Consider the following 24,633-nt stretch of genomic DNA (forward strand, 5'->3'; position numbering starts at 1 on the left):
TCCAGTTGGTGGACACTCTTGGCCTTCTCAGTTTGGGATGTCTCACTGCTTGAATCAGAACTGAAGAAGCTTCTTGGGTGAGAAGTGAAACATCTTCAAGGAAAAACAAAGTCAAGTTGCCTCCTGAAAAAGTACCTTTGGGTCAGTGCCCGAGTCTTTCACCCTTTTTCAACATCTACTTGATGCAGCTTGGAAGAGCTCATCCGATGGCATGTTGCATGTCTGCCCTCCAAAGCAGTTCAAACTTGGAAACCAAAAACATGGAAACTAATATTATTTTTATTATAAGGTTATAGTAACCAGATTTTGAAATATGAACCCACTTTCCCTTCCCCCTTTATCTTCATGAAAACTAGGGAGGGTCACGTCTGATGCTTTCTCATATTACATTTCTGCCCTGAACTCAGGTTTTTTTTAAAAAATTGACTATTGTCTTAGTTGTAGCTGTTCCTCCTGTTATTTCCTCAAAGTTACTTCTTACAGTGTGGCATCTTCAGTGAGTTTATGATACCCAGCTACACATTTGTATCCCTGGCCAGCCAAGCAGTTCTGGCTGAGTGCCTGGATGCTATAAGGATTTGGATAGGGAGGAACCTTTTTCAATTCAAACCTAGCAAAATTAAATGGTTCTGGGTTGCCAGGTTCTGGCAAGACATCATCTTTGTTGGTGTTGCTCATCTCTGGACAGAGCTGGTATGGGGGTCCTCCTACAGGTAGACTCATGGTGCCTGCTCAAGAGGGCAACCATGACACAAATTAATCTTGTGAACCAATGGTATCCGTTCCTGGACTAGGAGGCCTTTTTTACAGTCATCCACACCTGGTTGGTTGGTTTACTGCAATGTGTTCTACATGAGGCTGGCCCTTGAAAACCATCCTGAAATTGCAACTGGTCCAGAATGAGATTGCAGGTGCAGTTTTGGCACTCTGTCATTCACTCATGCTACGTAGCTGCTGTGTGTGAGCTGCACTGCCTTTCAGTTTCTGGTGTGATTCAAAATGCTTGTTACCATTTTTAAAGCCTTTAATGACCCAATGCCAGGTCATTTACAGGACTTCATTTCCTTGAGGATATCTTCCTGTTCCATCAGGTCTGCTGAATGAGCAGATTCCAGACTGCTTCCTTAAATATGGCCATTTAGTGGGATCTAGGCACTGCCCCCTGCCCTTTAGAGTAGAGCAGATTGGACCCCTGCTCTAGTCTAAAGGAGCAGTATTGGTCCATAGCATGCCAGCAACTGGTCTACACAAACAAGCAAAGCCCCATCCGCAGGATGCAGGAAGCACACAAAGCCACACCCACTCCAGTCCGCGGAAAAACCTCTCTCCACGTAACCAGTCCCTGGTGCACAAAATATTGGGGACCTCTGAACTAGACCACCCTTCCTCCTGAGAAAGCCCTACCTTTCTGGCCTTCCAAAAGCTTTTACTTGACTTTTCCCGAATGTTGGGATAATATGAGGCTGAAGCTAAATGGAGCAGTAGATGATTAGAACTGGGGACAACAGGATTTAGTATTGTGGGTTTTTAAAAAATATTTTTATTGTAATCTGCCCAAAGTTATGCTCTGTAAGATGTGTGGTTGTATAAATCAAATGAGCAAGCAAGGAAGCTGTTTCAACTTCTCCGTTTCCCCTACTGCCTGTTCTTTTTCTAAAAAAAATGTTTCCCCTACTGCCTGTTCTTTTTCTAAAAAAATACGGTTAAGAGGAAGCAGTTACTGAAAGAATGTGTCTTCACTCATCAGCTGGTCATCTGATTCATGAGTCAGCTGCAGCTGTAAGACTCTCCCCCTCCAACCACAGGCTCAGGTGCTGAGCTTATTCAGCAGGCACTCAGAAAACCAGAAACAACCAGCCCAATGTCTCTTTCCAAACCAGATAATTTGCTGACTGCCTGATCTCTCCAGGAACAAAGTAAAAGATTGCAGTAGAACCTGATTAACAATACAGTGATTCAGTGAATTGCATATTGTCTTCCTGGGCTGATAAGAGCTCAGGAAGAGTCCCTTGGAAAAAGAGGTTAGAATAAACACAAATATCCATATTCGGTCTGCCCAACATGGTCTCATGTTGAAAAAAGAACAAATTGCGCCTTCTGGAAATGCTCTGTATTTTTTAATTGTAATTTAAATGTTTTGAGGACATTGGCAAAAGTAATGTGCCTAGAAAGAATAGCGATCCAATTGCTTTACACCACCACTCTCTGGCCCCAGGACATATACTCGCTTAGAGGAGTGGTGAGTCTTACACAGCTAATGGGGAGAAATTGGGTGGTATTGACTTGTTGAAAGTTTGGGGAGTCGCTACCAGACCAGCTTTCCAAATAGGTTTTTTAACAAGTCTAATCAAGCAGTGTCTAAAGTTTATTTGTAATTGAGCAATAAAGCTTCTGTGTCACTTAGATCAATGTTTCTCAATCTTGGCATGTTTTAAGATGTGTGCAGTTCAGCTTCAAGAATTCCCCAGTCACCTATCTTAAAGTCACCAAGGTTGAGAAACACTGAATAAGATCACATGCCTTAGTAACAACCTTAGAAATAACAATAGAGGAACACCGTTTTTTATTTGGAAAGAACCAGTTGATGGAGATGGATGGGATCAATGCAATTACTTGGAGTAGTTATGGGACAAGCTATGAATTTTTATCAAAGATGGTTGCTAGGAGTTAAGTCTAACCACATTCCACCTAATTAGTTAACATATGTAGATCTGTATTTGGGTGTCTACAGGAAACCTCATGGGAGCAGAACAAGTCACACAAAGGAGATGGGGCTTATAGCATAGGACCACAGCCTTTTTTAATGCATCAACCCATATAATCTAAGTGATGGCAACTCACCAGTTATGATATTGAGATCATGCTTTTTAAGCTATAGATGGAGTCCTTGAATTACAAAAGTTCATTTAGTGACCATTCAAAGTTACAACAGCACTTAAAAAAGGGACTTATAACTGTTTTTCACACTTATGACCATTGCAGCATCCCCATGGTCAATGATCAAAATTCAGATGCTTGGCAACTGACTCATATTTATGACAGTTGCAGTGTCCCAGGGTAACGTGGTCATCTTTTGCGATCATCTGATAAGCAAAGTCAATGAAAAAGCCAGGTTCGCTTAACAACTGTGTTACTAACCTAGCAACTTCAGTGATTCACTTAACAACTGTGGCAAAAAGATTGTAAAATGGGGCAAAACTCACTTAACAAACATCTTGCTTAGCAACAGAAAATTTTGGGTCAGTTGTAGTCATATGTTGAGGACTACCTGTAGTTACAAGCATTTATTACCAAAGTTGCTGAGCTCCACAGAATAGAGTACATTCTGTACAGATCAGAGACTGTTAATATGTGCAAAGTATCCTAAGGGGTATGACTTGACTTGAAATATTTTAAAGTACTTAGCATTGTTATCTGGCTAGAGTAACTGGCTAAATAATGGTTAACAAGTTGCAATGGATATGAACCTGAAAGGAACTGTGAGCAAGGCTGTCAATCAGGTTTTGAATGACCTAGGGAGAAAATGGGAGGAACTAAAATGAAACTTTAAGAATCTACTGGTACTTCTGGCGTTGCTGGGTGGTGCACACTAACTTTGCTCGACTGCTACTTAAGAGATTCCCAGTTCTACAGCAGAGGCCCAGCCTCTTCTAAGCATATCTATGACTCAGATAGACTCGTATTTCACAGTATCCTTTTGGGTTGCCTGTGTGGCTTGGGACTGCATGGAGCAATACTGCAGTGCTTTGGCACTGGTTTCTCCAAGGCCAGTCCCAATCAGTGTTTATAGAGAGCGAGAGGTCCAGCCCACGGCCATTCCCTTGTGGGATGCCATAGGGCTCAATACTCACTTCTTTTTAACATTTACATGAAACCACTGCGCAAGATTGTTTAACACCATTGGATGAATTATTATCAGTCTGCATTACATCTCCATCCCTGGTGATCCAAGTGATGCTGTGGCTGCCCATTCTCAGGCTCAGTGTCTGGAGGCTGTATTGATCTGGATATGGGACAACTGGACCCTGGCAACATAGAACGGCTGTGGGTGCAGGGCACCTCGTGAACTGTTTATCATCTTTAGTTTTGGATGGGGCTGCACTCCAGACTTGGTGTGCAGCCTGGGAGTCTCCCGGACTCACAACTCCTGTTCAAAAAGTAGGTGGCAGTTGTGGCTAGGAGGGTCTTTGTGCAACTTCATGTACACCAATTGCACCCTTATTTAGATCATGAGGCTCTGCACATGATTGCTCATGTTCTAGTCATCTCTCAGTTGGATTACTGCAATGTGCTCTACATGAGGCTACCCTTGAAGAGTATTCGAAAGCTATAGCTAGGGCAGAATGCAGCAGTGTGTGCAGTTCTGGGAAGGCCCTAGGATGGCACATATAATACCACTGCTGCATGATCTGTATTGATTATCAGTCTGCTTCTGGTCCAATTATTGTTGATTATTGTTAATACTTCTAAAGCCCTGTATGGCATGGGCCTAGGATATTTGAAGAGTTGTCTCCACCCAATGGACCTAGCCTGCCCCACTCATGCCAGCAGAAGAGGCCTGCTATGGACTCTATCTGCTAAGGAATTGCAGCAGGTGGGGTCACAGGGAAGAGCCTTTTCTGCTGTGGCCCCAACCATGTGGAACACTCTACGACCAGAGGTCAGAATTGCTCGCACCCTTTAGCCTTCCAGAAGGGCATTAAAACTTGGTTTTGCTGGTTGGCTTGGGGTCATGAGAGGAGTGCTCACCGCTGGAGGTTGTTGATAGGATAAGAAAACTTAACCCATTCCATCCATCTCCTTAGTCCTGATTTTCTGCATAGTTTTAAATTTTAAATATGCAACTTTAAATTTTTAATTGCTTTTCTATTTATCTTTTTCTGTTCTCTAAGCAGCCCAGAGTCACGTTATTGGGGAGATGGGTGGCATGTAAATTTAATAAATAAAAAGTCCAAATGTGGTTAGTTTGGTTTTGGCTTAGCATGTGAGAATGAGTCAGTGTGTTACAGCAGTTGAAGTGATAACCAATAAGACTCAGGTTCAAGTCTCTCCTCAATTTTAGAACTCACTCACTGAGGTGTTTTTATGGAGATAAAATGGAGATTCCAAGTAAGTTGAAGGAAAGACAGATATAAATCTTAATTATAACAATGGAGCTCCGGAATTATAAACCATGGTGTCTGGCTTAATATATTGTATGAAACTAAGCAAATTGGGTTTCTTTAGCAAATCATGGTTATCAGTTGCAGAAAGGCTACAACAATGTTTGACAAACATGTTATAAGTGACTGAAGGTAACAAAGCAAAGTGCTATGAGTAACTAAAGGTGCTGCAACAGCCCCTCCTAATCACTGGATTTTTTTTACTATGATATGTTATGTAGCCACCAACACCAGCAGAGATAAAAACCAATTGTTTTGCAAATAAAAATGCATCAGTATCTATTTCCTAAACGTCTGTCTAGGAATGTGGATCATTTTAGCTGGAAGCTATGATGTCCAGTTGAAAGAAAAGAGTGCAACTCTCTGATCTCACAGAGCTAAAATTAAATATCATACAATGGGTTTTGACAGTCTCAATTTTATATAAATTACAGGTGGGAACTCATTTGGTGTTCTCATGGCACGCTGACATTTCAGCACCTCTAAAATATCTGGAAGAGCAGTTACCACAAAGGAGAACAGAGCAACAGACACCCAACCTTGCATCTTCGTGATCTATGGGCTTTTCTACAGCCTTGACATGGTGACTGACTCAGTCATGAAATACTGTTTTATTTTTTAAAAAAGGGAACATGTATAAATTAACTCAGAAAAAAAAACCAAGGGATACGGTAGCAGGTCCTCAGATAAGAAGAAAAAAGGAATAATCAATAACCAGCAAGAAGGCGACTCAAGAAGAGTTAGTAAAGATACTGGAAGATCACTAGAAGAAAGAGACAAGTTAATATGTTTGTTTTAGAGAAGAATTTATCTGAAAGATAGAAGTTGCAAGCAGAGCAAACAAATGTTATAAATGAGAGAGATGGATATTTTGGGTAAACGCTATAAGAAACTTCCTACCAGCAAGGCGCTAGCGGAATACAGACTGTTAAATCAGATAAACCTAACTCAGAATCTGAGGAATTTCCTACAATGTCATCAATAGGACTACGGTATGTAGGTAATCTTCATTTAATTATCCATGGGGACATTCAGACCTGATAATTCTTTTCATCACTGGCTTTGTTTGAAAAGTCTCCAAACTAGTCTGAGCTTCCCTTAACACTGAAATAATTTTCTTCATTCGTATCTTGTGATCTTGTGATCTTCATATATTGCACCATTCTAGAAAAAATTGAAAGCTCTTTATTGATGAGCAGAATTCATATTGACACTATTGTCACAACCATGTGATTTTACTGATAACAGCATGGAGGGCGTTTGTCGGTCTTTGCTCAGGAGGTTTTCCATTTTCCCATTTTGGCTCATAGCCCCAATAGGCTCCCATCAACATACTAATGAGGCCCCACCAACCTTGCTCAGTTTGTGAGCTCAAGGGCAGCAAGCACTATCAACCAGCTGAGCTGCAATAAATGTTGTACAAGTGTTTGGAAACGTAATAATATAGAAAGAGCTCCATCAAGACATCTAAAGGTTTGATCAATGTTAAATATGCCTATTAAAGTAGTGTTTCTATGCAAAAACACTAGAAGCAATCTCACTTTTATGTAGAATTTTCAATGGTTCTCAAGTCATACATATTCCTCCTGCTATTTATTTTGAGGATAAATGTTATGTAGAGCCCAGAAAAGAGGAATAAAAACTAAATACGTGATATGGGGAAAAGAGAAGGAAGTATAACTGAAACCAACATATACTAACACTGTTTATCTCCATGCCTTTTCATCTTTGTAAATCATCCTAGCTCCCACCATATTCATCATTTGATACAATTTTTGCAGCTTCTCACCTTTTTCTTGCAGAGGATTCAACAACTCTTTCAGTTGTAATTTTTTCAATCTTCCTCTTGACCCTTATAATCTTCCTTCATACATTTGTTTTACAATTGATTCTCTCTATACCAGACATGTCAAACTTGCGACGTCATGTGACGTTGTGCGACGTATCAGAGCTTTTTCCCCATTGCTGGCAATGGGGTGGGCACGGTTTCTTGGTGACATGTCCGGCCCGCAGGCTGGCAGTTTGACACCCCTGCTCTATATCATCAATTCTCCATAAAATACTTCCCTTTTATAATCTTGCTTTGGAGTACTAATGTTGTAATGGTGTACTAATGGTGTAATACTAATAGAGCAATATACTAATAGCGTAATCTCAGGTTTCGGAAGGAATTGGCAGATGTGATCTCAGAAACCTGAACAAAATCCTTCAAAGCTTCTAGAGCACTGGGGAAATACCAGAGGACTGGAAAAGAGCTGATGGGTTTCCCATCTTCAAAAAGGGGGGAAAAGTGAATCCAGGAAACTACACACCTATCAGCCTGACATTAAGATCTCGGAAGATTCTGGAATCTTCAGTGCATTTGTTACTTCCGGTAAAAAGATGGCCGATTGATTACATCCCCAGGGAGGGATCCCTGAAAGGTTTTTCCCTGGAATGTAGCTTTTTCAACTATCAACAGAAGAAACCAGAATTCCTTTAGTTTATATGACTGTCCTGGGTTAGGGAAAATCCTAGAATTATCCCTCAAGATCCTCTGATACATCAAAGGTATGCAAGTAGCTTCAGGAACTGTGCTTCTAAGCAACTTGTGTGCCAAAAATTGGGAGGCAGGGCTGCAATCAGTTGGTTGTTGAAGAACCAGCCATTTTGGAGTTTATTTTTCAAACAGACAGTAAGTAATGCCTTTCATTTCTTAATCATTTTTAAGGACTATTAATCTTCATTAAGCTACAATCTATTAACTTTTTTTTGAAGATCTGTGCCATTTTGGGGATTTCTTCAGTATTACACAAGGAAGAAGGCTGCTAAGGCAAGCCAAACTAAGGAAGTGTGGAGTATCTTTTTTAATATAAATTTGATGGAGAAATATAAAGGGCAGAAAATTGTGGTTTTAGTTTATTACTTTTAATAATTTGTAGCTTGGTCTGCTTTGTTGTGGGTGGCTAAAACATTCTGGTTTTTATGATTCCTGATTGGCCAGCAATTCTTGACTTACAAAAAAGCTACTCTTTGAATAAAAGAGGGAGTTAAAGGAGATGAAGGAGCAAATTATTAGATGTATTTGAAAAATCTTTAAATAAAATCCATCGGGTTCATAGATCAGCTATACTCTAAGGATGTTTAAAAAAACTTCTCAAACTACCGTACTTCAGAGATTCAAATATGTGTAGAAAGTTACCAAACCTCTGAGGCAATTTCCACCAATTTTTCTTCTAATTTCTTTATAACTGTAGCCTTGTTCACTTAATAATACTATTTTACATCGCTTTCTGGGCGACCAGTCAACTCTTTGCACCATTACTTTAATTTCATTACGTTTTACAAGCTCACTAAATGAAATAAGAAAAAAAACACAACCAACTTCATAGCAATCACATAACACACTGACAAATGTCCTCCTCTCAGCTTCAATACATGACATCAGTAACTGAATTCTACTGTGATCTGATTGGCTCATTGTCAAAACAAGATGACACCTGATTGGCTCTCTAAACAGTCATGCTCATTGGCTACAATCAGATGAAGGAAAGCTACCTGATATCAACCTAAGCAAGTTGTGCTTCCTTTTTTTGGTTATTTGGCTATAACTTTTCGTAGAATACAGATAATTGAACAAACTTTGTTGCACTACATTCTTGATTAAATTATCTTTCCATTGATATATAATTTTAGGGTGCTACTCCAAAAAAGTGGTGTTATTAGCCATCAAACTCAAATGTACACTTTTCCCAAAATGTTTCCACAATTTTGGCCACCACTGTACATGGAGCGGAATATCTCAAGGTTCTATCAAGCTATTTAACATCTTCATAAATGATTTAGATAAGGAGACAGAAGGGGAACTCATCATATTTGCAAATGTCAGGCTGAGGGAAATAGCAAATACTTTAGAAGATTGTCTTAATATACCAAAGGATCTTGACAGACTTGAACACTGGACCTATCCAACAAAATGCAATTCAGAGCTGAGAAAAGTAAAGTCATAGATTTAAGCAAGAAAAATCAAATACACAGGTATAAATTAAGTGGTACCTGGCTTAATAATTAGTGATTGTGAGAGGGATCTAGGTGTCCTAATGGATAAACCCTTAAGTATGAGCTGGCAGTGTAGTGCAGCTGCCAAAAAAATCATTCAAGCAAGATGTGGAAATATGAACGATGAAAATATAGTTGGATTGTATAGTTTAGAAAACCAAAATGAAGCAAGAGATTGGCTTATCTATTTCTGTAACTAGCAACAGCAATAGCAATAGCATTTAGACTAATATACCACCCCATAATGCTTTATAGCATTCTCTTGGCTATTTACAATATAGAAGCATTATTTGCATAATGCCCCCAACATTTTGGGTCCTCATTTTACCAACCTCAGAAGGATAAAAAGCTGAATGAACCTTGAGCCCGTCTGGATTGAACTCCTGGCTGAAGGCAGTTTTCCCGCAATACTGCACTTTAACCACCACACCACCAGGGATCCAATGATTTCTTCATAGCTAACACTGTCTTCAAACAACCAAAATGATGCTTCTATAAATTAGCATACACTACTATCACATTCAGAAATCAAACCTTGAAGTCCATATTCATACAGAACATTCCAAAATTCAACCTTACTAATTTCATGTGTATGCTTTATTAAACAAAAATTTCTAAAGGTGCTAGGGACTGGTTCCATGGGGGGCAGTTTTTCCACTGACTGGGGAGGCTTGATTTTGGATGCTGCCTGGATCCCATGCACGTGCAGATGGGGCTTTGCTCAACTTGCGCGGCTCGGTTCCTGGAGGGCTATGGACTGATGCTGGGGGTTGGGAACCCCTGCAGTATAAGACTCTCACATCTCTGAAACATGCCATCACTCTGTGATGTAATTACACTCGGATTATACATTGTTGGTAATTAGAAAAACGTTTTGTTTACCCTCAATATTTCTTGGAGTGTAAAAAGATCCTACACAATTAGCAGAGTATAATGCTGTTTTATATGTAAAAATCTCCAGGTACATGAGCATGAATAAAAGTAAAGTACATTTGCTGCTATATCAAAAGAGGCCAAATATGTGACATAACATTCCATCTGAATATTTTTAATGTTTTTTTTTCTCATATGTCTTGTACAAATTAACAGTTGGTTTATCTTTATTAGCAAAATCACTCATTGCACTAGATCTTGTGGGTATCATTTTTCAAGAGGTCCCATGCATTTTGTTCCATGTTTCTTTTCCAGTTTATTTGCATGACTGAAGACCACTTTCAGGGAAATCTTTCCCCCTCATTTGCATTATTGTGTCTTTGGGGGCTTATAATGAGTTCTGCAGCGTTCATTAAATATCTAAAATAGCAAAACAGAAAGTTGATTGATACAAATGTGAATGGATCCAAGTATCTAAAAACTTAATTAGCTACTGTGCTGTAAAGCAGTAAAGGGAGCCAAATGTAGGTGCTCAGAAAAACAAAACAAGTGATATCTAATTGTCCAGGTTTGTAGCTTTCAGAATAAAAGGGTTGAAATAACTGGCTGAAATATTTCCACACATGGCGGGCAGAGGTTTTTATCACAGAACCATTCCAAAGTTCTGATGTTAGTAGCCCTGTCGTCACATTATTGCAGCCACATGATCTTTATGGCCAGTTGCAGTTCTGTGGTCATGTGACAGGATTTGCAACTTTTTTTTGGTTAGAAATCAACCTTTTCAGATGGTTCCTGGCAAGTAATGCCCGTAGGAATGCATTGACTTGCTTAATGAATGTGGTGTTCGCTTAACAATTGCAGTGTTCACTTAAGGACTGTTGCAAAAAGGGCTGTAAAATCAGGTTGGTCACATGGGGTCTTGAGTTATGATTTATGATGGAAGTTCTAGGCTCCATTACAGTTGAAGACTACTTGTATATTTTGTATAGCCACACTGAAGAGAGTATGTGTCTATGTAAGATATTTCTATCTGATTTTCATATTTGGATTTAACTTCTCTGTCTAGTCTTCTTCCCCCATCAATCAGAGCCTTAATATGGTATGACAAAAATTCACAAATTAGGACTGTTCCTTACCTTCCAGCTTCTGTCATTTACCACTTCTTCAACATTTAACTCTGACTGCATTAATTTCAACTATGAGAAAGAGAAAAGAAGAAAGGATTTAGAGACTTAGCATAACAGCTGGGACTGACCATGAGCAGACAGATTGTATTTTTTGGATAAAAATATTAAAAATATACTTACAACAGATTAAAATAAAATATTTAATCAGGTTTCCTCACCATTCAAGAAATAAATCTTCCTATGAAAAACTTGAATTTCATTGTAGAATATTGGGGAATTAAATATCAAAAGTGTAAGCATTTTCTAGATATTTAGAAGAGAACAAAGCTAAAGCTAAAATTCATACTGGTGAGAAATTAGAAAATCTTTTGTCTTTTCACCCCAGCTGAAAAATTGCAAAAACAGAGAATATACTTTTGAATGGGCTATTGTAATGCAGTGAAAATTTGATTTACCAAACTTTAATGCAACAGAGTTTATCTAATTTGGCCATGATCTGCAATATTTGCATGGTGATGTCATCAAGCAAATGATGCAAACTACATTATTTAAATCAATTTATTTCGGAGGCATAATGATGCAATGACACAAATAATTACATCACCTGGGTGATGATGTTATCATATAGATCAGGGGTGTCAAACTGCCGGCTTGTGGGCTGGATGCATCATGGCAAAACCACACCCACCCCATTGCCGGCAATGGAAAAAAAGTCACAATATGTTGCGACACGTCATGTAATGTTGAGAGTTTGACACCTCTGTTATAGATGATTTAAATCCCTACAATGACAAATTCTTTCTTCAACATATGTCCTTGAATATGTCCTAATTAGCTGTTAAAACAACCAAGACTTTTTTTAGTAATAATAGCAGTTAATTTTAATTTGATCTTGGTGAGTCAAGACAACAAAGTGCGTCCAATTACATGGACATAAATATAGCAATGTATTATTAAATCCCATCATTTCACATTTGCCTTATAAAAATTTGCAGATTCTGATGTCTGAAATTACCTTCATATGGCAAGGATCTAGACAGTAGAGCCTTATTTTTTATCCAGTGGACCCCTTTGCAACTCTTTAGGAAGAAACTGAGGGCTCCAGCTAACTGTTGGAGTTGCAGTGCTCAAAGTATGTTAGTCGCCTTGCTCTGTACTGCTCTCTTCTGGACAAAAAATAATTTCATAATTCGTTCTGTTTCAGGAAACCTTTTTTCTATTGTCAATACTCAGCATCTTTAATAATAAATACTATACCAAAGGTTTTGGAAGCCACCAGAGGGCAGCTGAAATGAATACAGTATATTTTAAGATCACAAAAATTGTAAAAAATTGATAGAGCATGGAAGTTTCCAGTCTTTACTATCATTATAGAAGAGACTGAACCATTTACATGTCTTTCTACATCTAAATGAGCATCACAAGGACTGCTCAGAAATGTAGATGCATGATTTATAGGTTAAATTTTATGTTTGCTTTCCTTTCAAACTGTGTTTGACTTCAGCTAGCAAACATTGTCTCTTGAGAAACCTATATGCGGGTCAAGAAGCAACAGTGAGAACTGGACACGGAACCACTGACTGGTTCAAAATTGGGAAAGGAGTCCGGCAAGGCTGTATACTGTCGCCCTGCCTATTCAACTTATATGCAGAGCACATCATGAGAAAGGCAGGGCTAGATGAATCAAAAGTTGGAATTAAAATTGCCGGGAGAAATATCAACAACCTAAGATATGCAGATAATACCACTCTAATGGCAGAAAGTGAAGAGGAACTAAAGAGCCTCTTGTTGCGGGTGAAGAAGGAGAGTGCAAAAGTTGGCTTGAAACTTAACATTAAGAAAACCAAGATCATGGCATCCGGCCCTCTCAATTCCTGGCAAATAGATGGGGAAGAAATGGAGGTAGTGACAGATTTTATTTTCCTGGGCTCCAAGATCACCACAGATGGGGACTGCAGCCAAGAAAATTAAAAGACGCTTGCTCCTGGGGAGGAAAGCCATGGCAAATCTACACAGCACACTAAAAAGCAGAGACATCACCCTGTCAACAAAAGTGCGTATAGTCAAGGCTATGGTCTTCCCAGTTGCAATGTATGGCAGTGAAAGTTGGACCATAAGAAAGGCTGAGTGCCAAAAAATTGAGGCCTTTGAACTATGGTGCTGGAGAAGACTCCTGCGAGTCCCTTGGATTGCAAGGCGATCAAACCGGTCAGTCCTAGAGGAGATCAACCCTGACTGCTCTTTAGAAGGCCAGATCCTGAAGCTAAAACTCAAATACTTTGGCCACCTAATGAGAAGGAAGGACTCACTGGAGAAGAGCCTAATGCTGGGAAAGATCGAGGGCAAGAGAAGAAGGGGACGACAGAGAATGAGGTGGCTGGATGGAGTCACTGAAGCAGTAGGCGTGAGCTTAAATGGACTCCAGAAGATGGTAGAGGACAGGAAGACCTGGACGAATGTTGTGCATGGGGTTGCGAGGGGTCGGACACGACTTCGCAGCTAACAACAACAAGCAAACATTAATAATAATTTAATTATTAATTTATATTACCAGAACATCTTTTGTAGACATTTTCACAAACAAGACTTAATTATGTATGTTTAACAAGACATATTTATATATGTAACACAATATCAAATTGTGTATATGTGTGTGCGTTTGTGTCTGTGCGTATATATATTTTGCTTAGTACATGAGAAAATTATAATAATGGTAGATTCCTAATTTTTTTTCTCTCTGTATGTGTATGTCTTCAAGACAGTTTTAACTCCTTCAACTAGTTGAATCAGTCCCTACATTTTTGGAAATAGTTTGCTGTAGCCTGTTTCCTATGGCTGAGAGAGGGCGATTGGCTTTGTACCTAAGATAGGGCTAGAACACAGGGTCAATTCCGCCCCCCCCGAGTAATACTGTTGTATTAACAAGCTGATCTTGGCTGAACAGGATCAGGCTTGATCAGTACTTAGAATGAATCCCCAGGGCTCAAAGCAAAACTCGGATGTTGAATTAACATCCTGGAATATGACAAGGCAAGTCCATATTGCGGCTGAGATAACTGCACCAATATGAAGACGCCAGGAGTCGAGCTTCAACTGAAAAAGATGTTGCCTTATCTAATAATACAATCTCTGCAACAGCCAGTTTGTCAATTCATGATTTCTATTTCTATGTGTTTTCTCCAGTGAAGCATGGGCATAGAGAAATATTTAATGACAGATACATCATTAAGAGAGAACTGGTCCTTTTCTAGCATTAGAATGATTATGTCAAACTACAGATATTATTTTTGTAATTTTAAATGTTTTATTTTCCTGTGACACTGCTGGAAATCAATTTTCAGTCATATTTTATACCATGTTTCCCTGAAAATAAGAACCAGTCTTATATTTTTGTCTCCGAAAGAGGCATCAGGTCTTATTTTTTTTGATGTCTCACCCGGTTACCTTAGGACCGCCGCAGCCAGGCCTCCCATACCCCAACTCCTGTCATGCCGTTGCTAGAGTTCTTCTGCAGCCACTTGCAGCCGCACACCATGTGGCGCATCGCACTGTTGCTGCCACTCTCAGGAGGCTGCATGGCTCGTCGTGCTGATGCCACCGTTCATGACAGGAGGCTGTGTGGCTCATCGTGTTAGTGCTGCGAACAGCTGCAGTGAAATTGGTGCGACAAGCCACATGGTCTCCTGCCACGAGTGGCAGCACCAGCGCGCCAAGCCGTGCAGCCTCCTGCAAGCGGCAACAGTGAAATGCGCCATGTGGCATGCGGCCGCAGAACTCAGGTAGCAGTGCAACAGGTGTCGGGGCATGGGAGGCCTGGCTGCAGCGGTCCTAAGGTAAGCAGGTGCGGGGCACATGGAGCAGCTCCACCCAAGCTTGATTTTTACTTGTGTGCCTCACCCCAAAACTAGGGCTTATTTTGGGCATAGAGTTTATATTAGGTGCACACGTAAATTTCAAGCTAGGGCTTATTTTCAGGGAAACGTCGTATGATAGAACTCAAAGTAACCAAATTCTGCTACTTACTTTTGTCTGCTCTTTCCTGAGTTGTTTTAGTAAAGTTATGTCATCCGGAGATTTCTTCCTCTCTTCCTGCAGACGTTTTACTACATTAGAAGTTTGAGCAATACAGCTTTTGATTATTCTCTCCCTACTTTCATGAGCTTCTTTCAACTAAATAGACAGTAAATAAAAACAAAGAAAACCAGATAAGCAAGCAGTCCAATAATGCATTAAATGTTAAAAGCAGAAATTAATGAGGTTTTTATCAAATTACCACTTTCCATGCACATGTAATGGACATGGCAGAAGAGCTTCTTATTATTCTTAGCGCTTTTTGTTCATAGCTCGCCCAGATACTGTAGCTATTAAATAAGTGGTTAGCAGCAATCCTTGTCATTTAAAAATACAGAAATTGGCAACCACTTACACTCACTTTCTTTAAAAAAGGGGGTGTGGCAAGGGTTCTAAAAGGAGTTTTAATTAAACTTTCCTTCAGTTGTATGCACATTCAATTGCAATGCTCTCTGTTCAAACTTTTCCCTATTTCGTAGTCTATGAAATAGATCGTATTTTTATTTATGTAGATCTACTTGAGAAATAACCAATGCTGTGTTTAGCTACCTTAAATAGGCAGGCATTCTGAAATCAAGAGGAAATCTCCATTCTCTTGGTCATCATTTTTCCTTCTTTTATCTACCAATGGAGATGATGAAACTGTCACTCTTATACAAGTAAATAAAATGCGACTCATGAATTTAAAGCAATTGAAAATTTGATGTTATCTTCCAAGCATTTTTCAATATAATGACAACCAATTATCTTCCATTTAGATTCCAGAAAAACAATTTCTGAATACTGCTATAACAATTTAATAGCAAGCTTACCAAATCTCACCAATCAATTAAGCAGGACAAAACAAAAATATTTTCCATGGAGTGTAACATACAATTGCAGTAAGAGTATACATCCCAGTTCCTCTGGAGTAAGAATATAGACATTTTGCTGGTTTACAATAATTACAAAAATTTCAAAGAGGAAACAGATATTTTGCTTTAAAAAATACTTTGAGATGAACAAAGGTTTAGTGCTGTCAAATTATTAGAATGTGATTGACTCTGGTATTGTGCCAGTCTCTCTTAAGGAAGCTTATACTGGCATACTGTACTTAAAGAAAGTCAACATGATGCCCATTGTCCTGATTAGCAGGATGGTGCCAACCTCTTAGTTGCTACCCAATCCAGGGAAAAGAAAGAGAGTTTTAAAGGGTTGAAGAAAGTTGCTAGGTTTGTACACTCATAACTTTTAAAGCACCTTTTTGTAACTAAATTAGAAACTACTGATTGTAGGCCTATTTACTGATAAATGTTGGTGTTAAAATATATTGTTTTCAATGTTTAATATTCAGCTGTAATCTGTACGGGCTGATGGCAGTCTACAACAATAAAACAATATAATAACAAAGCAATATACTAACCTCTTCATTCCCCCAAGTACTCCCTGGGAAAGCTACTTTTCCTGCTTACAGAGCGCTATTAGGATATGTGCCGATTTGATCTCAGGAACTATTCCGTAACATTGGGGTTGCAACAAAAAAACATCTTTGTGAGCCTGTGCCTCTTTTAATGTTTTCAGTAATGGAGAACTGTTAATAGGTTTTGTTGGGGAGCAAGCGCCATAATGCAGATTCCTCTTGGAGGCAGTGGCCCCAAAGATATACTTAGGAGCCAAGCCATCTAAGGTGTTAGACAGCACTTTGAATTGTATTCAGAATCGATGGGCAACTAATGCAGGGCTCACAGCACAGGCATTATGTGGATGTGATAACTGCGAGCTCCACATTTTGCACAAACTGCAGTTTCCGGTAGTCTTCAAAGCAGCCTTTTATATGACATTGTAGAGCAATATGTGCATGAATGGGCCTCTCTGGTCACGACCTCCACCTGCCTACCTAGATGTAGCGAGGTATCCAGGAGAAAAAAACCCGTCCCCATCGTATAATTGGTCCTTCAAGAAGTGGAACACCCCAATCTTTTTTTCCCTGCAAGAAGTTGGAAGGTCTGACTGAACTTTTTTTTAGTCCCATGAACTCTGTTTCAGCAGGAGAGAAATGCGCTAGAGTTGGAAAGCAGTGTTGAAATTTTTTGCTTTTGGGAGAGAAGTGGCAGGAAACGACTGCCATTTTGAGAATGGAGAAGGGAGATGCAGGGAGGCAAGCAAGTGCTCTGCTCTGCATCGCTGCACAGAGCTGCTCCGCTCCCTGTTCTCTGCAGTGGTGGCGATGGAGGGCTGGCGGACGGAGGCAGCAGGGGAGGCTTGTGCTGCCCAGTCCCAGCGCAAGCCATGTGAGTGTTGGCAGAGGAGGTGGCGGCTGCCGCCCAGCAGGTAATCTGTGGAGCGAAGTGTGAATAAAGCCCCTCCAGAGGCGAACAGTGGCAGCGGAGTCTTTTGCAGTTACTCCCTCCCCCCCCGACTCCAAAACAGCACAGGGGGACCAGGCCTACCCCACCCATCCATCCTCAGTATGGTAGCATGGCAGTCTGGCTTGGGAGGGGAGTGAAAGAGATCAAGGAATGGCCTGGCTGGGGTGGGGAGGGGGGCTAAAGGAAGCGGGTATGGGGCACATGGGGCAGCTCCAGCCCCCTCCCCCACCTGCCTCACCTTGTTGTGGCACCAGCAGTGCGATGTTCTGTGCAGCCTCCTGCCCCATTGCAGCAGCCAGGTGGGACAGTGGGCGGGGTCCTAATTAGGATTTATTTTTGGAGTAGGGCTTATATTAGGCCCACCCCAAAAAATCAGGGTAGGTTTTATTTTTGGGAAAACATGGTAGATGACAGCAAAGAACTATAGAAAAATTCTCAACCTTTGTTGTCATCTAGTGGTCACCTAGATGTTGGTACTCCCAGATTTACAGCACTATAAAATGCCAATAATTATATACACTTGGTGAAAGCAAAATCAGGTTTAAAACGAAAGAAGCTAAATGAAGAGGAAGGACAAATATATTTACCGAATGATGAAGTTCTTCACAAGTTTGCCTAGCATCAACTTTTCCTGCGAAAGAAGCTGTTGGAACTGTAGTGTTTAATTCATGGACTATTCTGTCATCAATTGTTCTTGTTACCCTGAGCATTTCCTGGGTGGGAGGGGGCAGGGGAGGAAAAACTTAGACTTAATGTTGCAAAATTTGAATTAAAAAAATAAACAGTATATTAGCAACCAGATCATTTTTGAACCATATATTTAAATTTCCTGGAAACCTGCAAAGTACTATACATGTTGGTTGTGCCAGATTCCTAAAATAGATCATAAGATTGAAAGGGAATCTAAAGTCTTTTAGTTCAAACTTTGCCCAGGGCAGGAATCCCCAGATCAAAGCCATGGTCAACAAAAATGATTTTGTTTGAAAATTTTGTGATGCTTTTTACTGGACAGGTCATTTGATTCATTCTATGAAAAGAATAGCAAAGCAAGTTGTGGGAGTATGCTTTAACGCCTACAATAACTTCGTATCTTAAATATATATTTGACCTGGAATTCAACAAGCTGGAATACATTTGTAGGCTACAACTTAATTCCTGAATTCATACTATATCAAACATTTGGTTTCTGCATGTGTAGAGTTCATATTTCAATTTTATGGGAAAATGTTATGGGATACCTAAACCAGAACAGATTCTTCATAGCATGGATGAAATATAGCCTATAATTGTACTTCATGATTTATACTCTGTTGACCATGGCTTTTGATATTCATTCTTAGCTTAAAGTTTAATACTGGTTTTTGGTTTTTCAAAGCAATTTTCAAAGTAAAATAGGCTATCTATAACTAATTAATTATATTTTGAAAAACCATAACTTCCAAGAATTTTTTTACAAAAATCTGTAAATTGAAATGTAAAGCTTCTACCCAACTGGCTCTTGTTCCACCCTTCTTCCATAATACAAGAAAGATGCTGAGGAATTGGAAAAAAAATCCATAAACAAGTGACAAATATTATGAGGGGCTTGTGGCTAAATTCTGTGAAGAATGGTTAAAGAAATTGAGCACATTTAGCTTAAAAGAGAAGTGGAGACACAATAGCAGTCTTACAACTGAAGGACCACCTCCTGAGGTTATGGGTGCTCCATCACCATTGGACAGCCATTTTTTTCTGGGATGGTCTGAGGATTCTTGTCCTGAGTTGGGACTTGCACTAGACCACGGGTCGGCAACCCGCGGCTCCGGAGCCGCATGCGGCTCTTTGAGCCCTCTCCTGCGGCTCCCAGCTGCCCGGTGCGCGCGCACCTCTTCGAACGGGCAGTGGTGCGCGCGCACCTCCCCAAACCTTTGGAGAGGTGCGCGCGCACCTCCGTGCGAACGGGCAGCGGCACCACTCTTTGAGAAAGCTGCCGCGGCACGTTTGCAGGCTGCCGAACGCGGCAGCTCTGCAGACGGGCCGCGGCAGCTTTCCCAAGAAGTGGCGCCGCTGCCCATTCCGAGAGGTGCGCACGCACCTCTCTGAACGACCGTAGGTGCGCGCGTACCTCCGTGCGAACCGGCAGCAGCGCCGCTCTTTGAGAAAGCTGCCGCGGCCCGTCTGCAAAGCTGCCGCTTTCGGCAGCCTGGAGACGGGCTGCGGCAGCTTTCTCAAAGAGCGGCGCCGCTGCCCATTCGCGCGGAGGTACGCGCGCACCTCTCCAAAGGTTTGGGGAGGTGCGTGCGCACCTACGGTCGTTCGGAGAGGTGCACGCGTACCTCCGCGCGAATGGGCAGCGGCGCCGCTCTTTGAGAAAGCTGCCGCGGCACGTTTCCAGGCTGCTGAAAGCGGCAGCTCTGCAGACGGGCCACGGCAGCTTTCCCAAGAAACGGCGCCGCTGCCCATTCTGAGAGGTGCGCACACACCTCTCTGAACGACCGTAGGTGCGCGCGTACCTCCGCGCGAACGGGTAGCAGCGCCGCTCTTTGAGAAAGCTGCCGTGGCCCGTCTGCAAAGCTGCCGCTTTCGGCAGCCTGCAGACGGGCTGCGGCAGCTTTCTCAAAGAGCGGCGCTGCTGCCCGTTCGCGCGGAGGTACGCGCGCACCTCTCCAAAGGTTTGGGGAGGTGCGCGCGCACCTACGGTCGTCTGGAGAGGTGCGCGTGTACCTCCGCGCGAACGGGCAGCGGCGCCGCTCTTTGAGAAAGCTGCCGCGGCACGTTTGCAGGCTGCCAAAAGCGGCAGCTTTGCAGACGGGCCGTCACCGTTGCGCAACCAGGAACCAGAGAAATGATTATTTTTGAATTGTGGCCTTCCTCCCTAGCAGCAGTTTCTTCCAGGGGAAACATTTTAGGAAGCATGAATCTGGTTGAAAAGGATCTAGATAATCGGCTTTCTCCAGGGTACTTTGAAGATGAATCAGCACCACCTAGTTGACATTTCCTAAAAAGGGAAGTTTGGAAAATGGGTGACAGTTCTCAAATAGTTGATTCCAAAGATGACCTCTTAAGGAAAGGCACATTACAACCCCTTTCATGCCCCAATCTTTTCTCCAAAGGAGCCAGAAGAGGCATGGATGAAGTGATAGGGACCATGCTACAAAATCTGACTTGCACTGGTCAAAAAGAGTCCTAGACAACTGTATTGGTCAATACTGTGAATTCTGCCTATATGGAGTGAAAATCTCACCAATTCCATTTTTCCAACACTAGCAGTGGAGGTGGCAGTGAGAGAGACACTGGAGTTCTGCCGCATCTCTGTGAGCCTCTGCCTCCCACGCAGAAACAAATTTCCATGACGGCCCCCATGGAAGCGGGCCTCAAGGGCCGGGCAATCGCTCCACCGGTGGCAGCTGCTGTTGGGGCGGCCCCCATGTGCTCCCTGAGGGACGCTGGAGGTGCTCCAGGCCCGGTGTGGTAGCCGCTGAGCTCACCGTCTTTGGCGGCTGTGGCAGCACCGCCTGCCTGCCAGGCGTAAGCAACAGGAAAGTGGTGGCAGCGGCAGCAGTGTTGCAGCAGCCTAGTGTGCTCACCGAGAGAAGCTGGAGGTGCCCCCTTTTCTCTGTTGCCTGGCCCGAAGGAAGAGGAGCAGAAGGCAGCAGCTCTGCCAGCCTCTACTGCCCCCTTCTCTCCTCTGCCTGGCCTGAATGAAGAGGAGGCAAAGGCAGCAGCTCTGCCAGCCTCCACCGCCCCGTTTTCTCCGCTGCCTGGCCCGAAGTGGCTTGGATTTGTTGCCAAGGTCAGCAGGCCTGGCAGGCACCGCGGGGTATCTGCCGCCTGCGGGACGGCCAAAAGGCAGGGGCCGACAGGGGAAGCGTCCGAGACCCCCAGCGGACCCCTAGGCTAGCAGAGGCAGCGGCAGAGCAGGGCGAGGGGAGACAGGCAGGGAAGGGGCAGGCCCAGGGCACCCCGAGACTGGCCGCCCCCACCCGCGCAGCTGGTAGAAAAAAGGCCCACTCACCTTTCCAGTCCTCCCGTCTCTTCCTCTGCTGCCACCACGTACAGTCCAAAGAAGCAAAGAGGTTGTGGGCAGTCCCACAAACCAAAGAAGTTCAACCAATCAATTCAAACTTCGCGAAGTTTTTTTTTGTGTGAGAAGTTTGAATTGATTGATTGAACTTTTTTAGTCCCACTTTTTTTTCTGGAACTGCACATGGCGGAGGAGGACTGGGAGCCGCAGGAGACGGCTTAAAGAGTCGCATGCGGCTCTGGAGCCGCGGGTTGGTGACCCGTGGTCTAGGGAATGGAGAGGTAAATTCCCCAACCCTCAAAGTGATTCCAACTCCAGCTGAGATACAAGATCAAGGAGACTGGAGAAGGATCCAACTAAACAGCAGGATCATCAGGAAGACACACAGCTTATCTTTTTAATACACTATAATGCTGTGCTTCCCAAGCTTTTTCCTTTATTACCCGAAACTATTTATCAGAAAGTCCTTTTTACCCCATATAGATAAAACACTTTAAATCATGGGTTTCAAACTACCGGCCCACAGGCCGGACGGGTCATGAGGAAACCACGCCCACCGCATTACCGGCAATGGGGAAAAAGCTCTGATATGTCACATGACGGACATGTCTGCTTTAAGTCAATCTAAATATCCCTGTTGTGATTAGGTTTATATGTCATTATCCAAAAAAACCCACTTTTATTCAACCTAAGTTTGGGATGCACTGGTGTAATATCTAGGCATTCCCATTCTATAAACACAGAAGTGAGTCTCTGGTTACAAATAAGATCAGTAACACCTCTCCTGGGTTCATGGAGGTTGCTTTTTTATGTGGCTGTATCCATATTTTTTTAAAAAATGTACTCTTTTAAAAATTGTAAGCTACATTTTAAGTCAGGTGCCTTGAAATTCAAGAAAAAAAATCTGGAAGGAAATTCCCCAGAAAGATGATAATACCTCATCCAGTCAATTTTGGTAATGCAAATCAGTAATAGAAAAAATAATTACAATGCAGCTATACAAATAGTACTCCTGAAGGGATACATTTCTTTGCTACTGCCACTAGACTGAGTGTTATCTCTCATGATGGGCTGTCCCTTGGTTGACTGCTGAAAACAACCAAAGACAAGAGGGTCTCAAAGCAACTCACAACTGGTTCTGGGATCAAGTCTGAATTTGTAATTAATGCAGTATTTTGCCATTACAGTAACTGTGGACCCAACTATGGCTTAACAGTTGTTGTTCTGCTATACTTCATACAATTAACTTTTAGACCACAAAATAAAGTAATAGAACCTTGTCATTCTGGTTTCAACAGTCATAATTCCCATTTTTGTCCTGACTAGCCCTTTTATCCATTACACTAAACAGATAGTTTAGTGACCATTGTTTAGTGACCATTCAGTTACAACAGTGATGAAAAAGTTTGCAATTGATCCTCACATTTACAACCTGTAAAGCTGAAATAAGATTGTAAGGACGTTCATAGTTTACTTATTGTTCACTTTTATTAACAACTTAGTTGCTGGTTCCATTTATGGTCACTAAACCAAGGATTGCCTGTATTTATTTCTAAGGACAATGGTTTCAATCCCATGCCTACTTTAATCTAAAGAGGCCAACATTCCAGGTCTTGTGCTAATATTTCTGGTTATTCTGTTACTCCAAGCAACAGCAGCTACCAGCAAAATGGAGGGAACATAATGGAACACCAGCAATGACATGTTCCTCTCCAGCAATGATGTCTGTGGTGCTGTGTTGAAGCAGCATCGGAATGCTATGAAGACTTCTTTATACTAAAGAAAAGGATGTCTGCTCCCTCGTGTTGTTATTATACCTCAAGACACCACTATTCCTGGTGAAGCCCAACCTTTTCATTCTGGGGAAGCTATTCTAACCCTAACCCTAACCTCCTATATTCAAGAGTAACAATCTGAGTCCTGTCTCTACTGGGCAAGTCTTCCATGTTCCACAACTATAATGAGAGGCTGCAGTTCCAACTGCAGAAGCCAAAATGTTTCTTCTGTACATTTTTTCTTCTTTTCAACATGATTAAAATAACAGAATGAAAGAATATGCCTTTGCAAACATTTTAAAATCATACTGAAGCTCCCGTAAGAATTATTACATAAATTAATATAACAGAAAAAATGTGTAGAACCAAAGAATATGCCTTTGCAAATATTTTAAAATCATATTGAAGCTCGCGTAAGAATTATTACATAAATTAATATAACAGAAAAAAATGTGTAAATTAACTTTTTTCCTCTTTGGTTTGTTCTATTTTGATTCAGAATTTTTCCATACTTTTATTTTGATGCTCACTGGACTCGATAATCTCTCAGCTCCCTCAGATAGCTCCTATTATCTGCCATTCGCCCCTTTTCTTTTCGCGAGACAAAGGAAGGCTCCGGTTTTGACATTCACCTTTCTATTACGGTAGGGATCCCCCCAAGGTCGTCCGGAGAGGCAAACCATTCACCCTCCTCTCATCTCTTCCTTCCTGCAATGCAGGACAGTAATACTGATCTACTGGAGAAAACTACAAGGAAGAGCGTTTCTAAAACCTCGAACACAATACACCCAGGCAGGCATCCCTCCACGCGCGTGCGTGGCTCTCGGGTGTGCTGGGCAACGGGAGCCTTTCTCAGCCTCCAGGAACGCAGGCGGGCTCTCCTTCAAGCAGCCCAGGTCCAGCCCCTCCGCCGCCCCCCAAACGAGCCTCCTCTGCTCCGCTTCACGGGTGGGAGAATCTCTCGCCGTCTGCTCCACGTTGTGCTGTTCCCGCCCGTCCCGCTCCCCCTCTACGGCGCGAGTAAAGGTACCCGTCCGGTTGCCCAGAGCGAGGCGGCGAATCAGTGCGTGCCAGCCGACCGCGGGGAGGGAGACGTCCCGCGCGCTTCTCCCCGCCGGCCGCCACCCAGCCTCGTGTTCATCTCCGTACCTGAAACTCAGCGAAGTCCTCGCAATTTAGAGCAGAGCCGGGCGCTGCCATGTTGGAAAGTCTCAAGGCAGCCAATGAGAAGGCGTG

At 42.1% G+C, this 24,633-nt stretch overlaps 1 protein-coding gene across 1 annotated transcript; it reads right to left on the reverse strand.

Annotated features, from left to right (window-relative positions):
• Window positions 1-9,693: 9,693 nt before the first annotated feature.
• On the reverse strand, window positions 9,694-24,619 carry MIX23 (mitochondrial matrix import factor 23). The gene is made up of 5 exons (XM_083357298.1): window positions 24,547-24,619; window positions 18,207-18,332; window positions 15,224-15,370; window positions 11,210-11,269; window positions 9,694-10,493 (listed from the first exon to the last, which is right to left on the reverse strand). Exons 1-5 carry the CDS (start codon window positions 24,595-24,597, stop codon window positions 10,443-10,445), a joined length of 435 nt encoding a protein of 144 aa, XP_083213424.1. The 5' UTR covers window positions 24,598-24,619; the 3' UTR covers window positions 9,694-10,442.
• Between the last annotated feature and the right edge of the window lie 14 nt (window positions 24,620-24,633).

The sequence above is a fragment of the Vipera ursinii genome (assembly GCF_947247035.1).
Source record: "Vipera ursinii genome assembly, chromosome: 2".
Lineage (NCBI taxonomy): Eukaryota > Metazoa > Chordata > Lepidosauria > Squamata > Viperidae > Vipera > Vipera ursinii.